The sequence below is a fragment of the Seriola aureovittata genome, chromosome 7 (genome assembly GCF_021018895.1).
Source record: "Seriola aureovittata isolate HTS-2021-v1 ecotype China chromosome 7, ASM2101889v1, whole genome shotgun sequence".
NCBI classification, from domain to species: domain Eukaryota; kingdom Metazoa; phylum Chordata; class Actinopteri; order Carangiformes; family Carangidae; genus Seriola; species Seriola aureovittata.
The window spans coordinates 15,892,114-15,907,483 of NC_079370.1; the positions used below are offsets into that span (position 1 = coordinate 15,892,114).

Consider the following 15,370-nt stretch of genomic DNA (forward strand, 5'->3'; position numbering starts at 1 on the left):
GTGTGTGTGTGTGTGTGTGTGTATGTGTGTGTGTGTGTGTGTTTGCGCGCGCGCGCGCTCGTCTGTGCCTGGTGCGCTCCCAAACGTATTTAAGCGCAGGAATGAAATTGCAGGTTCTCTGTTTTTATACTGTTTTACAGTGAACCTGATGTTCTGGTATGTTTTTCTTCGTGTGAATTGGATCAGTCTGATCAGATAAAATGCAACTTTGGTGGAAAAACTCGTTTAGAAAGAGGTTCAAAAAAGTGTGTTATTTATCAGGGAACAAGCCACAGAAAGCCGTGTTTTCCTTCTATGAAAAATAGATACATGATTGAGTAAGGCAAACTATGAAAATAGAAAAGATTATGTATCCTCAATGCACTTCAAGGTTTTTATTTTATTTTTGGTAACGCACTGCAACAATGGTGTTCCTCAATAGCTACAGTGGGACATCTGGTGGTTGAATAACTGACTTGCCGTGGTCTACTCGAAATATTCTTCAGGGTTCACTGAGACTGGCAATGACTTATGACTTTCGTGGCTTCTACTCTGTAGTCATCCATTTTAAATGGGATTTTACAGGTGTTTTTTGGTGCTCTGTCTGTAGTCTTTCTTAATTATACCTGTAAATATGCCTACTTTACTTTTCATTGTTTAATGGTATCTGTGTTTTGGCAATCTGAGTAGCCAAGATGCCCTTTCATTTCCTTCAAGTGAATTCAAAAGGTAATTCCACCGTAGGCCAAACAATAAGTAACACACAAACTCTTCCCTCACCCTATTTACCAGGCCTGTTAAAGGAGGAACAACGTCATGACCTTGGGCTAAATGACGCACCCGGCACACAAGAGTCCTTCCGCTGCAGCATCCTGCTGACGGTATAATGACTGTCCTCACAGCTCTGACTGACAGCATGAGTTTGAGTAGTGTTCAGCCTGACAGGTGCTTTCTAAGTCAATTACACATTATTTTTATGAGAGAAAACACAGACAACTCTTAACACGCAGCACCAATCAACTCTGCACTCAAGAGTACTGATTATATAAGAAACACAACTTCAAATTACAGGTAGAGGGTGATTTAATCCATTGCAGTAAAAAAAAAAAAGTAAATGCAAAAGAAAAACAATGTTTAAGTAGGCAGATGAGCTTCAAAGCTGCGTGGGCAGTAAATAAATATACATCCAAATAATTAAATAATCGCAGTACATAAGAATCAGTGAGTGAAACGTGATTGTATTCAGAATATATACTGGTAGCGGATTTTCAAAAACTTTAAAACTTTATTTTTTTTCTTTTAGACACAGCTTTAAGCAGCCCCTAAATTTCACCTGAATAAGAAGCATGTCTTTGCATTTTGTTGACAGCAGAAAGAGTTTAAGCAGTTTAAAACCATGCTTGTGTTCTGTGAAGTTAGATTTGCAATATTCAGCAGCAACTGTTAATAAAAAATAAAAAAAAATACAATTTCATGTATTAGCTGTGAGTTGAGCGCCATCCACTGGTGGCCAAATAAATTAAGACAAAAAGACTAATATTAGAAAGTGTGTGGTATCTAAGTTCTCTATTATTTACAAGCAGTTTAGTAAAAATATTTTTCTTAATATACAGATTTTTGTCACTCTAGCTACAATAGATTAAAACCCTGAATCACATTTTACATTGATTAACTGTGAAGTACACACAGTGGACCACATCTGGTGAAACTGACAGAGATTGAATTAATAGAAATAACACCTGAAAAGACAATTATTTGGCATTGAGCATATTGCTGAGAGTCCCTGAGTTAGTCCAAGCACCCGGTGACTGAAGTCATTCTTAACGTGTACAGTATGTAAAAAAAAAAAAAAAAACATTAGCAGTGCAGACTTAACAGGAAAGAGTTTTCACATAAGTTCAGTGGTATCTCTGTGCTGAGTACAAGTAATCAATTACAACGCAATGGAATTCAAAAGGAGAGACAAATTATTACAGGTTGTGCAAGGAACAACAGTGAGCTATACAGTGAAAATGTTCTTTTTGGCCCAGGTTTAGCTGAACTCAGAGACCTGACAGGAAACGGCTCAGTTGAAGGAGCTTATAATGCTCTATCCGCCTTCACCCCACGGGTTCCTGGATGGTCTAACCCTTCACAGCTCCCCACGGCTGCAGACTGGCCTGAGGCAGGATGAACTGCGGAGATGGCTGCGGCAAGATGTAGTAGCCAAATACCTGCTGGGGCGGAGGCGGAGGAGCCGGAGGTGCGCACACTGTGGTGAGGAACACTGGAGCGCCCTTCTTGTACTGAGGCCAAACTGGTGCAGGGTGGTAATAGTACTGGAGGCTAGCAGGGAGCTGAACGGCGAGAAAGATTGGAAGGAGAACAAGAGATTAGCAGTGATGGTGGAGTTTTTTTTCTAGAGCATATAGGACTGAAACATGGGAATGACTTAAGAGCAGCAGCAGCTTATAACCAAAATAAATCGTATATGACTTCTAAACAAAATAGATGTTTCCAAAATCAAGATATCCATTATAAAGCACAGCTTATGTTTTTGGTTACAGACTGAGACTGGGAAATCCCTGAAACACATCTATAAACACAATCCTTTTTCCTTATTACAATGTGTATTAAATCATGAGCCTGCCGTACTGAATCAAACCAACACGGTTGTAAACTGTTGCACCACTATTACTTCTACATAACTTAACGAGGTTGGGTTTATTCTATATTTTATGTATTTCCCACAAATCCTGTAAAAAGACCAAAACCAACAAAGCCTCAGATCATTTTTCAACACTTTCTTACACTTCCTCTCTGTGGAACTAAACCACAAGCCCAGTTGTCCCTACTTAAGACGAAACTCTTTAAAAGAGCTGGTCACAAATATAAGGTTTATTTAAAAAAAAAAGAAAAACAAAGCTCAGTAACTTCCTAAAACAACAGGGCACTGTAGGGTTTTTTTTGCAACTGCTACTGAAAAAAGAGAAATAGGTGCATTTGTTAGGGACTATTCTCAGCTGCAGATTAATTTAATCAGCCTTATCCTTTTAATTCTCAAATACAAACAGATGGTCCTTTAAAAAAAAAAAAAAAACATTTACCAAATTTCTGACGTATTTGATCTTATTTGGTCCTTCTCCCTGTCGCTTGCGAATCCTGGGTACCATCATTATTGTGTAGGTGTCGCCTTCTGCCGCGTCCTTCTTGACAACTTCCTTCTCCTCTTTTTCTTGCTCTCCCTCCATCGCGCCCTCCCTTGCCTCCTCCTCCGTGTCACTCGACGCGGTGGAACCACAATCTGAAGAGGTAGCAGAGTGGTAATCTGACGTGTCCAGGTTTATCGAGTCATCCTGTTCTCCCTTCACGCCTTCCCTCCCCTCCTCTTCGTCTTCGAAACTGGTTATAGTGAAGGGCCTGCTGTTCTCTCCAGATCTGTGAAGAGAAATTAGATTATTTTCAACCACACTCAAGTCATTTTGCATGTAGCTGTCGCCCCCTATTCCTACTTCTTGCTTCCCACGTTGTTATTCATCATTTCACAGAATACACCATGGCAACACTTACTCACAATTCTTGGCTAGACTGAAAATGCCTCGTTGTTGTTGAAGCGTGCCTGTCTGTGTCATTCTTTGCCTGTGCCTCAGCAGGCCACCCAGTGACTCACCTCGCACACACCTCCAGCGGGTCGATCCACACTGTGATCTCAGGCGGTAGGCCCAGCTCAGTGGCTGTGAGCTCACTCTCCTCACATGCCTTCAGGACCACTTCATCGCAGAGCACGCCGTTATTTACACGGATGCATCTGTGAAGGATTTAAATGTTAAAGATTCTGTGTTTTCTCCCTCTGTAATGCGGCGACATAAGCTGATCTTGGCTGAGAAAAACATTACATACAATTGCAAATGTGTGGAGCTAAGTTCTGGGTAATTACCTGTATGCCTGCCCTTTGCTGGGGCAGTCGGGGTACCAGTGACCCTCATATTTGTCACATAAAAGTTTCTGCAGTTTCTCAGAAAACAATTCTGCTTTGGCTTCATCGAGCTTGCCACGTGCCACAACCAGGCGTTTGAGGAAGTTGACTCCAGCCTTCACCTCTCTTTTCATGATGTCTGCAGAAAACGAAGATAAAAAAAAAAAAAGAAAAGAAAGAAAGATCAGCTGATGCTGTCAACAAAATTCTTCTTGCTGTTTCTGTGGCTCTGTATGACTGTGGCTCTGTAATCACTTGCCACATTCACACTTTTTTTCTTTTTTCTCAAACGAAAGCCCTGAGAAGCAGAGTGATGTGAGTTTTTGGTAACAGACTATGACTTCCCTCCGATGAGATGTTGGTAGGAGTAGGAACTGTGCAGCGATAACAGCACTTCCCTGTGCAGTTACCCCCGAGCCTTATATTTTTATGACCTCCAGGTGAGATCTGCGTTAAGCATGTGCAAAAGACAAGCGGGGATTTAGCGCTCTGTCAACACAGAGCCATTTTCGTAAAGGCTAAAGTTTGTATACAGGCAAACAAGATGCAAATTAGCACTGCTGTGTTGAAATGTAGGTATGTTGACATGCAAATCCAATGAGCTCACTGTGCTGTTTATCTACTGATAGCATGTCTGTTTGGGTTGAGTGCCAGTGTCAGCCTGACCAGGTGACAAGAGTGTGCTCAGTTCAGGCCAAGGCAATTCAAACTTTGCAGAGTGTCCCTGACGAGAAAGTCGTGGCTTGAACTTTGAGGTCCAGACAGTGATTTGTTATTGTGGCTTGTAACACACCACTGTTGCTTCAGGCTGTGTAATGTGTTGTGAGAGAAAATTACTATTATGCCCCGGGACATGTAGCCACAGCCGTCCCTTAAGAGCAGTGATGAACCTGTGACACAACAACTCAAGAGTAGTAGTAACTTTAAAGCCCTAACAGATATGTTTTGCCATTACATTAACTTTGAGAGCATCAGTGTGTTATCAACAGCAGCTTTGATATTCCAGTCAGTCATTAGTCTGCATGGTAAACAGGTTCAAATGACATATTCTTCACGTTATTGTTGTTTTTGCGGCCTCCTCGGTTATATAAACTCTGTTTTGCTGTCCATCGTGCAACAGCTAAATATGTTCTTTCCAACAGACTCAACCAGGACAGGGCCATAAATCTTGCAACATGCTAACCTGCAGGATGTAATTTTGTCTGACACACACACATGCACACAGGTTTTTCTGGTAGGTCTTCCAGTTTGGGACTTCTGCTGCGAGTGTGAAGAATGTTAAAGTGGCCTTGTACTTGAATTCCTGCTAATACAGCATTAAAGAAAGGCTACAGGAATTCAAAAAAGATAGGAGTGTTTCTGCTGACAGAGCCAATAGAGGATGTCTCTAAGTGCTTTGGGTTTGGAAAACATTAAAGCCTCTCAAGTAAACACTCAACACGACTAACTAGCCTTTTTTTTCCCCTCTTGATCTTTACTATCCAGAATTTATGTTGTTTAGAGTCATTTTGTGAATAAGATGCAAAATAGTTTATGAAAAACTCTCAAAAGTTTTACTTTATGTAATAGCAGTGTGGTATAGGTCAGTGCGATTAAATTAATTAATATGCATATCACATGAGTTGTTTGAATCATAAAAAATGTAAAAGTACATTGTCACAAAGCTGAGACAGACTGTTGACGTTTTGGAGATACATAGTTTTCACAGGACAATACGCAACATTATTGAAAATGTTTTCTTCTGATTATGACACCATCACTTTTGTTCTTTGTGGCCAGGTGTTCACTGACAACATGTAACATCCCACATATCAATACTGATTCGGTTTAGCGTGAGTCATGTTTTTAACTGGATTGCATTATGCCATGTTAATGATGGCTGTTTGTAGATACTAGAGGAACTAAAGCAGATTAACATCACTGATGGTGTCTGTTTTCTCTGATTACAGAGTAGTGTCGTGCCTTTGATCTAATCAGAGGCTTGGTAATGCCCTTAAAGAAAAAAGTTTACAGCCATGAGGAGCAGAGGTGTGCTTCATGTTTACTGTATGTCTGTTTACTGAACAATGACCTACTGCCATTATCACAGACTCTGCTGATACTGTTTTGATTCTACGTATGAAGACAACTTGACCCATTTGCAGACTGAGATGTGCCCCTGCTGCCTACAGTGCAGTTTCAAGCTTTAGGCCAACATAGATAGACACACACACACAACAACTTGTTGATGTCCTCAATGTGTGTTCAGCATGCCATAACCTCATATGCGTTTCCCAGAGAAGACATGTCCCCTTACAATCAGTGTACTCAGGTGAACAGGGGGTTAACAGGTGAGAGGCCTTTTGTCTGGTTTCGTCCACACTCACTTGAGGTGACAACGAAACTTTGTTCTCGCGTCTGCGTGAAACAAAGGACACACAACAAAGAAGTAAAGACACAACCATGCGACCCAAGGAGGGGGACACGTGTTTGTGCGTGGATGGTTTCGGACATCCATTCCAAACAGAAAAAGAAAATAAACGAGCCAAGACTAGAGCGAATTCACTCACCACCCTTTGCTGTGACAAAGGAAACTTCACGCTACTTGCTGGAAATAACGCATTCGGGTTTTCTGAGTGCGGAAACCCCCCGGTGGAAATTTAGAAATTTAGTAGAAACACATCGACGGCTGTATTTTCGGTACAGAAGATACACTATTGAGTTAGCCCAGATAAACAGGGTCATTTAACACTATTTTGAAGGCTGTACTTTTAAAAATGCTCCGTTTGGAAGAGTAAGAAGTGAGTTAGTAGGCTACAAAAACCGTTAGGGGTGAAACACCAAGGTAATAAACAGTTAAAAAAATAAAAATAAACAAACATAAAGAATAAACTGAAAGAGCCATAAAAGCCAGACACAGACTCGAAATAAAACTGCAACAAAGAAGCTAATGAACGTTAATTACAACAACATTTACAGTAATAACAAAATACGTTTAAAGGCAAAACAAGACACTCAAAAGTTTAAAAACAAAACAAAATGGTACTCACGGTGAAAGAACAGAAGGAAACAGTACAGTGCGTGAATGTCCAGCGGCCGGTGCGTGTCCTCGGCTCCTTCTCGTATCGTGGTTGCGTGTCTCTCCGTGCTGATGTGTAAGAGTTATTATGGTCAGCACATGTTGCTTCCTTGTTCTCTGCTCTGCTTGCGGCGCTTGCTGCAACGCAGGCGTAACTTTACCGTCAGCGTGACTCACTTCCTTTACTCAGCGGCGTAAGCAAGAGCTGACTGGCTCCCGGCAAGAGCGACACCCCGCCAGGTCCAAATATGGACAAGCAAGGTAAACAGCTGAGTGGGGGATTTTGCTCTGTTTCAGTTACGGTACGTTTCTTCGTCCCTTCAAAGCGCAACAGTAATTTCAACTGTCCTCTTATGACATTTGATGTAATACTCGCGTTTGTCCCTTATTGTGAGTCTATAGAGCTATTGTTGTCGAAGCTGAGTGTGTGTGGCAGAACAGTGGGATTTTGGTGACCTTACTTTGGTTCCACTTCCACTTCCTAACAAGGCACCCTTTATCAAAGATGTATATTATTGTAACCAGTCAATTGTCATTACGTCATTTACTTATTTTTTTTATTATTTAAAAGCCTGTAATAACAGCAATACCAGTAAAGGTCTTGCATTAAAATAAGTCTTATCAACAAAAAGGCCTTGAAGTCTTAAAAGTACTCATTGTGCAACTGAATCTTTTATGCTGCAGTATAAAAATACTCCATTACATGTACAAGTCCACCATTAATGTTGTGGTGGATTATGGTGAGACTACTTCTAACTACTTTATATAGTGCTGGATAGTCTGATCTATAAGCACTTAAAAATTGGTGTTTTGAAAGGTGGAGCATGGTTTATTATCATTATTATTATTATTTTATTATAACAATGGATGATTTTTGATCCATTTGTAAAATCTCCATTTCCAAAGTACCATGGCTAACAAATAAATGTAGTGAAGTAAAAAGTAAAAATATTTCCCTCTGAAATGAAGTTTAGTGAAAGTATATAGAAGCAGAAAATAGAAATACTCAAGGAATGTACGAATACTTCAAAACTGTCTGTCTTACCATCATTTTGAGTTGTTTTTCTCAGCGGTCAACGAATTCCTTATCCAAGTCAATATGTCAATAACACAATGTAAAAGTGCTCTACTACAAGCAAGAGACTTTTACTAAAGTTTTACTTATGAGAAATACTTAAAGTAAAAGTACTCATTATGCACTGTTATTATTTTGTTAAATAATTATAATTATTTATGCATTTTTAATGTAGCAAGTTGAATTGCGCTTTCACAATGTTCCTATAATGTCTTAAATGTGTTTTTGGTTCAGTGCATTTCTTATGTTTCACACAGAATTGTTACCATTTAGTTTATCTGAGCAGCTTTTCAAAAATTGGCCCCCATACTGCACTTCCATGTTACACACCCAGTGCTCTTTTGACCGCAAAGCTCCAGACATAACAAGGTGTGAGTCAGTGCGTTTAAAGCTCAATAAAGTATCCATAAATACCAGCAGTTCACAGCAACACAGACTGAAAGACTGCAGCTCTAATTCATCCAGAATACGCTCATCAGATTAACAAGATAGTGTTGTACAGGAGTGTTTCTTTTTCTCTTCATATGTATACGTAGATACAGATATACTGTGCATTCGGAAAGTGTTCAGACCCCTTAAAATTTTCACATTTTGTTGAGGAGATGGGTGACACTTCCAGAAGCAGCAATCTGGGATTTATGGCAGCATGGCCAGACGAAAGCCTTTCCTTAGTGAAGTCTGTGAAAGTTTGCATAAAAGCTCCTAAATGACTCTCAGACTGTGGAGAAAGAAGTCTTATAAAAGTGTCATGTTTGGAGGAAACAGACATTGTAAAGGAATTTTCCAGAGATGCACATATGGATGATCAGTATAGAGGGCACAGAGTTTATGTGAGGCCCTTAGGTCAGGCTGCACCTAAATCTTACGGGAGGAGACGCTCAGGCGGACATACAGTAGCTGTGTCTCTTCAGTGATAGGGCTGGAGACGAAGCTGATAACAGAAGACCTTGGATGGTCAGTAACAAACGAATCTCTTTTATTTAACCAGTGTAAATGTGACTTGATTGTTATGTTTAAGGAACCAATAGAAAGCCCACACATCCTTTGGGAATGTGAAGAAACTGAATAAAGACTAACCACAGGGGACCTTTCAGCTGGAATTGAGGTGGCATCATGCACAGCAACATGTATTGATGCTACTTCTGTTCTCCTTGGCCAAGCTTCAATAAACATCCTCAACGTAATGTAGATCCTGGGCTCCATCGCACTTTTTTCACAGATGCCTTAACCATGCATGATAAGAATCTTCCTATCAGACATGACACTTGGTCCCAACTCCACACATGATCTCTGTAGCTCAGTCACAGTGACCATCAGGTTCTTGGTCAACTGTTGTACCAAGTCCTTTCTCCCCCAATGGTTCAGATTGGCCAGGTGGCCAGCTATGGAGGGAACCTTCAGTGCAGCAGAATTTTTTTTTTGTATCTTTCCCCAGATCTGTGCCTCGATGCAGTCCTGTCTCTGAGCTCTACAGGCAGTTCCTTTGACCTCATGCCTGGTTTTTTGCTCTGATATGCAGTCAGCTGTCAGCTGAAGGTGTGTGCCTTTCCAAATCATGTCCAGTTAGCTGAATATACGACAGGTGGACTCCAATCACGGTGTAGAAAAAATTGAAGGGGTCTGAACACCCCCTGAATGCACTGCATATATACTGTACATTGCACTTGCATGTTGCTTTGCTTTCACCTTCTGTGTAGTTCATACCAAACCAGTTCAACAGGGTTTAAATCTCTGCTGGTCTTCCATCATCTGAAACCGCTGTCTAGTTCTTTTCTTCTAATGTTTGGGGTCATTATCCTGCTGTCAGAGGATTTAAAAGTCATTAACAAAAGTTGGGGCACCAGAAGGGATTGTTTGCATGAACTTTCAAGGCTTCATTTACTTCCACTGCTGCAGGAAAGCTTTAAGTCGATTTCTTAATCCCTACAGGATTGTACATGATTTTTCAGTTTTTGGTGACCTATGCTTCTACATACATCACATACAGTATAGTGCCTATTACTAATTTGTTTGCGTGTAAGCAGCATTTAACTTTTGCAGTTGTTGTAGCAGTGTGATCAGTATAATGAGTGTAACAGTGCGTCCTGTTTTATCAGTCAGTCATATGTTTTTTCTATAAAATCTGAATTTACAGAATAAATATAGCTGTGAATATAAATGTGTTGGAGTGAAAAGTAAAACATTCTATATTTCCCTTTTAAATTAAGAGCAATGAAGTGTCAACATGGAAATATTCAAGGAAATCACAAATTCTTCAAAACTGTATTTAAGTGCGGTGCTTAAACAATTAGTTCTTTTGCACCACAGTTTTTTTTATTTTTTTTATGTTGATCAATGTGTTGTATTTCACAGCAAACCAGACAGTGTTTGTTTCTCTCTGTGACCACTAGAGAGCAGGCTGGTTTCTTTTTCTCAAATTTTATCCAGTTGAAAGTGTAAAACACAAAGTCAACCACATTAGAAACTGTATCTTCATTGCTTCATAATCATTTATCACTTTTTTTATCAGGATTTACCAGGTATGATAAACCCTTTGTGCCTTAATAGACCATCATTCCCGCATTTACACATTTTTTTAGTCAAATACCCGTATCAGGCAGAAATTCAGTTTGAAATTATTTCTTTTTACAGGACTTTTGTAGACACTGTAGAAATAAAGACAGTTTCTCAGTGTTATTTCATTATTTCTAAGAGTACTTTTTGTGTTCGTTCTGAGAACACTTTACTCTCATTTCTCCATATGTTCTTCCTCTCTCCTCTAAACACCTGTATGCCATTTTTTACTTTCTTTCTTATCACTCGTTTACTCATTAATCGCTTTGTTTCTTTCTTTGTCCATTTAGATTTTCATTTTTCCTGCTTTCCTCCTCCACTGTGTGGTGATGTCAGTGCCGGTAGGTTGAGGACAGTGTTTCAGATCCGTGTGGATTTTTCTTCACTCCTTCCTCTACTGGATCACACTCCCCTGCCCCAGATGCCAACTCAAGAGTAAATTATTGCTGCGGGTATGTAAGAGAGAGATAGAAATAGATAGACATAGAGAGACACGAGGGGGTTGCAATGAGAGAAGTAGAAAGTGCTGAAGAGTGGGTGTCTTTTGTATTGATTAGCATTGCTTTGGCAACTGATGGAAATTAAATTGCCTTCTCTGTCTTTGTTTCCCCTCTGTCTCTCTGTCTCACTCTTGTTGACCTCCTTCCCACTCCAGCTCTCTGAGCTGAATCTCTGCTGGCAATTCCTGTTGTTAGCTCTAAGACTGACTGCATTACAGTGTCTTTAAACAAGCAATTAATTTTCTCAAAGAGTCACAGGTCGCTCTTTCTTTCTAATCCTGATGTTGCTTGTCAGACCCCACAGCTTCTGCAGAAGTTTCTCCATCTGAAAATGATTGATTTTCCTTTTCAGTGTGTCATCTGTGATCCTCAAATACTGGTGAGTATTTTGCTGCAATAATGGTAGCCTAGACTGGGATACTTCATACACACACACACACACACACACACACACACACACACACACACACACACACAACACACACATTTCGTGTACATATTTCCTCACAAGTGTCATGATTTTGTAGATAAGTACTGGAAATGAAACCACTTGACCTCGAAATGTGATCATTCTTTTTCAGGAACAGGCACTCTCTGAACGCGTCTGGCAGTATCAATGAAGCCCACGCGCATACACCACAAGTAGCCTGCTACGCCTTTAAAAACATATTGATTTTTCTCTTTCGCAGGGAGCTTAATGTGATCGATCGGCCAGGCCCTTTCAAGATCAGCGCCAGTATAAGCATCTCTTCCCCTAACACACATGCTGCCTCTTTCCCCTCAGGTAATGATTGTCCTTGAGCTGGGGGAATAGTTTGTCTGCATTTAGAGAGAGAAGTGTTTCTCGTGGCATCCAGTCCCACTCCCTCCTCTCTGGTGCCCAGTAATGTGCTTAAGTATGGAAGGTATATTTGACTCTTTAACAAAAGGTATGAGCGAATGCAGCACACACCTCCTTTGACCTTTATCATCCACCCCGAACCCCCCCACCCCCACTTCCTCTCCACCTCTCAGTGGGTCGATACCTATTTATATTTGCAATGCATTAGACCAGTGCTCTCTTTTTAGATTGAAAAAGTTGGCTTTGCTCAGTTTGGTGCCTCACACCAACAAGAAGCTTTTTATGAACGTGCTGCACCTTTTTCTGTGTCTTTTTAAGGCATATTAAGATCGGCATAATCACAGTCATCTGTCTGTTTAGCTCTTTAAGAAGCAAAAACTATTCTAGAGGGGTCATGAGGTGGTTCACAAGAAAAGACAGTTCTTCTTCTTAAAGTTGTATTTGAGAGGGAACGTTAACTCTTGACCTTGAAAAGCAATATTTGAAAAGAAATTCAGCTTTTAGTCCAACATGGACGAGACAATAACACCTTAAACCTGCATTAACCACTTTTTGGCCACTTGGGGGCAGTGGAAACAAGCTGTACACACAACACTGAAATACATTCAATAAGTTGATGCGACGAACTTGTTAGCAAATGGTTGCTTGTTTATACCTCCAATAGACGCGGAGCAACATTATCTTTCTTTTGGAACCGTGTTTCTGGCCACCTGATGAATGTAAGTCCAATATTCACTCTCTTTTAGCGTTTAGCTTTGTTTGTGGTCCCAACTTTGAGGGAAATATCTGGTGATTGCTAAATGGCTAAATTCACCAGCTAGTTGCTAACTGTATTTGTCTGCAGATGGTGCTGAGCAGGAAGTGTAAATTGGGTTTTTAGTTTTCAATTTTGATCTCGGAAAACAGCAACCAAGAAATTCAGAACAGCAAGCGGAGAGACGCTATAAAAAGTTCCTGTACTGCAGAGGGGAACGCTGCTGAAAATTTGGACATCTACAATTCCATGACAACTGGGAAAACTCCCTGTTGTGAGATTGTTCTGTTGTGTGAAACTGGAGAGTTTTACCTTTTCAGGACCGAAACCAAGAAATGAATCTGAGGAGGGTACATCATTCCTCGGTTGAACTCCTCAGAGCTCATACATAACCATGTGGAACCTGTGAGAGGTGTCCTGAGAAGGAACTGATTGGCAGCAAAGGGTCATAAACCAAAAAGGTTGGAACCCATGGTCTATGGTGCGAAATGCAAACCCTTTACAGATATTACATCAATTAACGCAATTGATATATCTAATAAACACATGCCAAGTAAACACCTAATTACCTACTGAAGTTTTTTTTTCACAAATTCTTAAAAATAGATAGTTACTTATATTTTATATATATGGAGGGAGGGAAAACTCTCCCAGACTTGCTCCCAGACTTGCACACGGCCCCGAACTGTTAGGGTTCAAGTGCTGTATGTGCATGTGATGTTGACATATTCCCTCCCCTCATGTTTTCCCTGTAGATAAGACAGCCTTACATCCACCCTTAAATTTTGTTGATCTAAGCCGTAGACAGGATTAAATCAGCAGGAAAGCCATTTCTCACCAGATTTAATTTGGTTGGTGACTTTTTAATTGCCTATATTTCAGCTCCTCTCCTTGGTTCAGACAATCGCAGTCTAAACACAGCATACATTACAGCGCTAACCATCTTCTAAGTGCATTAGGAATAAACAATAAAACACAGAAAGGGATAAAACAGAGTAAAAGTAATAAATATATCAATAATTGTAGAATATATATTATTTCAACAAACTTTGAGTGCGTGACCTTTCAAGTGTTTTCCTGCTCGTACCAAACTTTTGCCCTCTATTCAAAAAGCTTGCAAATCACATTTCCTGGTGTTTGAAAATAATTTCAGAGATAAACTCCCTTGAATCCCTCAAATTTCCTCCCAGCTCACTTTTGATGTTTTCAAACTTAAATGTGAAACTCTCAGCTGGCTGAGTGAGGAATGAGGTGGAAAACTATGGGATTTACCAGCAATATTTTGTTTTCCCTTTGCATAACTTAGTCACACATTGTTTTTCCAGATCTGTAATTTACCAGTAATTTCCTATGAAGTTTCCTGGAAATAACAATGTAATGTTACTATTAAAAATTAGGAATTTCCTTGAAAGAGAAGCTTCATCTAAACCCAAGTGAATATTAATTCACTATATTATTTGAAACTTTATTGACCGTATTTATTGAATTATATGCTTTCTCTGTAGAGTTTCCAGGTCATGCTATGCTAACTGGAATAATTTAACTGAACATCTCTTTTTTCCCTATGATAACTACCAAATTGCATAATTCTTTTCAGAAAACCTACTGGAAATTATTCAAAATGATGCACCCATTTCCCGTGAAAGTGATACCTCACTTTATGGAGGTATGTATCACTTATTCACAGCTATGAATGCTTGAAGGCCGGTTGATATTCTTTCCCCTATATTTACTTATTTGTCTGTTGTTTTGTTTAATCTTGTGTGTAAATGTTATAAAACATCTTCCATTTACACAAGACTTTAATTTTTGGGAGTATGATGTAAGACATATTCACAAATCTAAAGTCCACTGTGGAAACTCTGGCACTTCATAAATGTTCAGGAACTACTTGTATAATGTTAAACAATTTAACATATGCAAGTCTGTGCTGTTAGAGGCGTAGGGTGGTTCAGTTTACCGTGTAGCCCCGCTGGCCTGTGATCGAATCCTGCCAGAGCTCCTGACTCCCCTCTGTCTCCCCCTCTGCTGTCTCAACAATTAAATCAGCCAAGGTGAGTGCACTGCCCACTCTCTTTTTCTTTTTTTTCTTTTTTTTTTTTGGAAAAAGAAAATGGACAAATACATTAAAGCATAAGCTGGTATAATAGTTCATTTTATGACAACACAACACAAACAAGTTAGCTTATTATGAAACATTTCACCTGTATGTCAGCAGTTGCCATGGAGATTCTGAGAAGATATGCGGGGCTCTGTTTAATGGTCTGACCTTAACCTTGTACTTTCTCGATTGTGCGCTTTCATGATGTTATAAACACATGGGCATACTTTATACCATAATTCAATGTTTCAACAGCAAGTCCATTCTCATTCCTTTTCTTCAAACATATTAAACATTGCTTTTGAGATTCACCCCTTGAAAATAATAAGAAAACTTGTGCTCTGATTCAAATATTACTTTTGTGTTTATATGTTGTAGACCTTGTATATTTCTTGAACTGATTTCCAAGTCTCCCATAGCCTTGAACCACCATTTACAAACCTTTCCCCTCCCCCATCTGCATTTCTTTCTCTGCCCCTTTTTGCCCCTCTGTCCTGCTCTCTCTCTCCCTCTCGCTCTCTCTCTGTGTCTCTCTCGCTCTCTCTCTCCCTCTG

General features: G+C 39.9%; 1 protein-coding gene and 1 long non-coding RNA gene across 2 annotated transcripts; one reads left to right on the forward strand and one right to left on the reverse strand.

Moving 5' to 3' along the window:
• Positions 1 to 359: 359 nt before the first annotated feature.
• On the reverse strand, positions 360 to 7,122 carry si:dkey-79d12.5 (maternal B9.15 protein). Its single transcript, XM_056380139.1, has 5 exons — positions 6,964 to 7,122; positions 3,896 to 4,073; positions 3,629 to 3,766; positions 3,066 to 3,396; positions 360 to 2,315 (listed from the first exon to the last, which is right to left on the reverse strand). Exons 2-5 carry the CDS (start codon positions 4,066 to 4,068, stop codon positions 2,103 to 2,105), a joined length of 855 nt encoding a protein of 284 aa, XP_056236114.1. The 5' UTR covers positions 4,069 to 4,073; positions 6,964 to 7,122; the 3' UTR covers positions 360 to 2,102.
• Positions 7,123 to 10,857: 3,735 nt separating this feature from the next.
• LOC130171881 (uncharacterized) lies at positions 10,858 to 14,417 on the forward strand. The gene is made up of 4 exons (XR_008828214.1): positions 10,858 to 11,072; positions 11,473 to 11,499; positions 11,810 to 11,904; positions 14,313 to 14,417. It is a non-coding gene; the product is annotated as an uncharacterized LOC130171881 (long non-coding RNA).
• Positions 14,418 to 15,370: the final 953 nt, after the last annotated feature.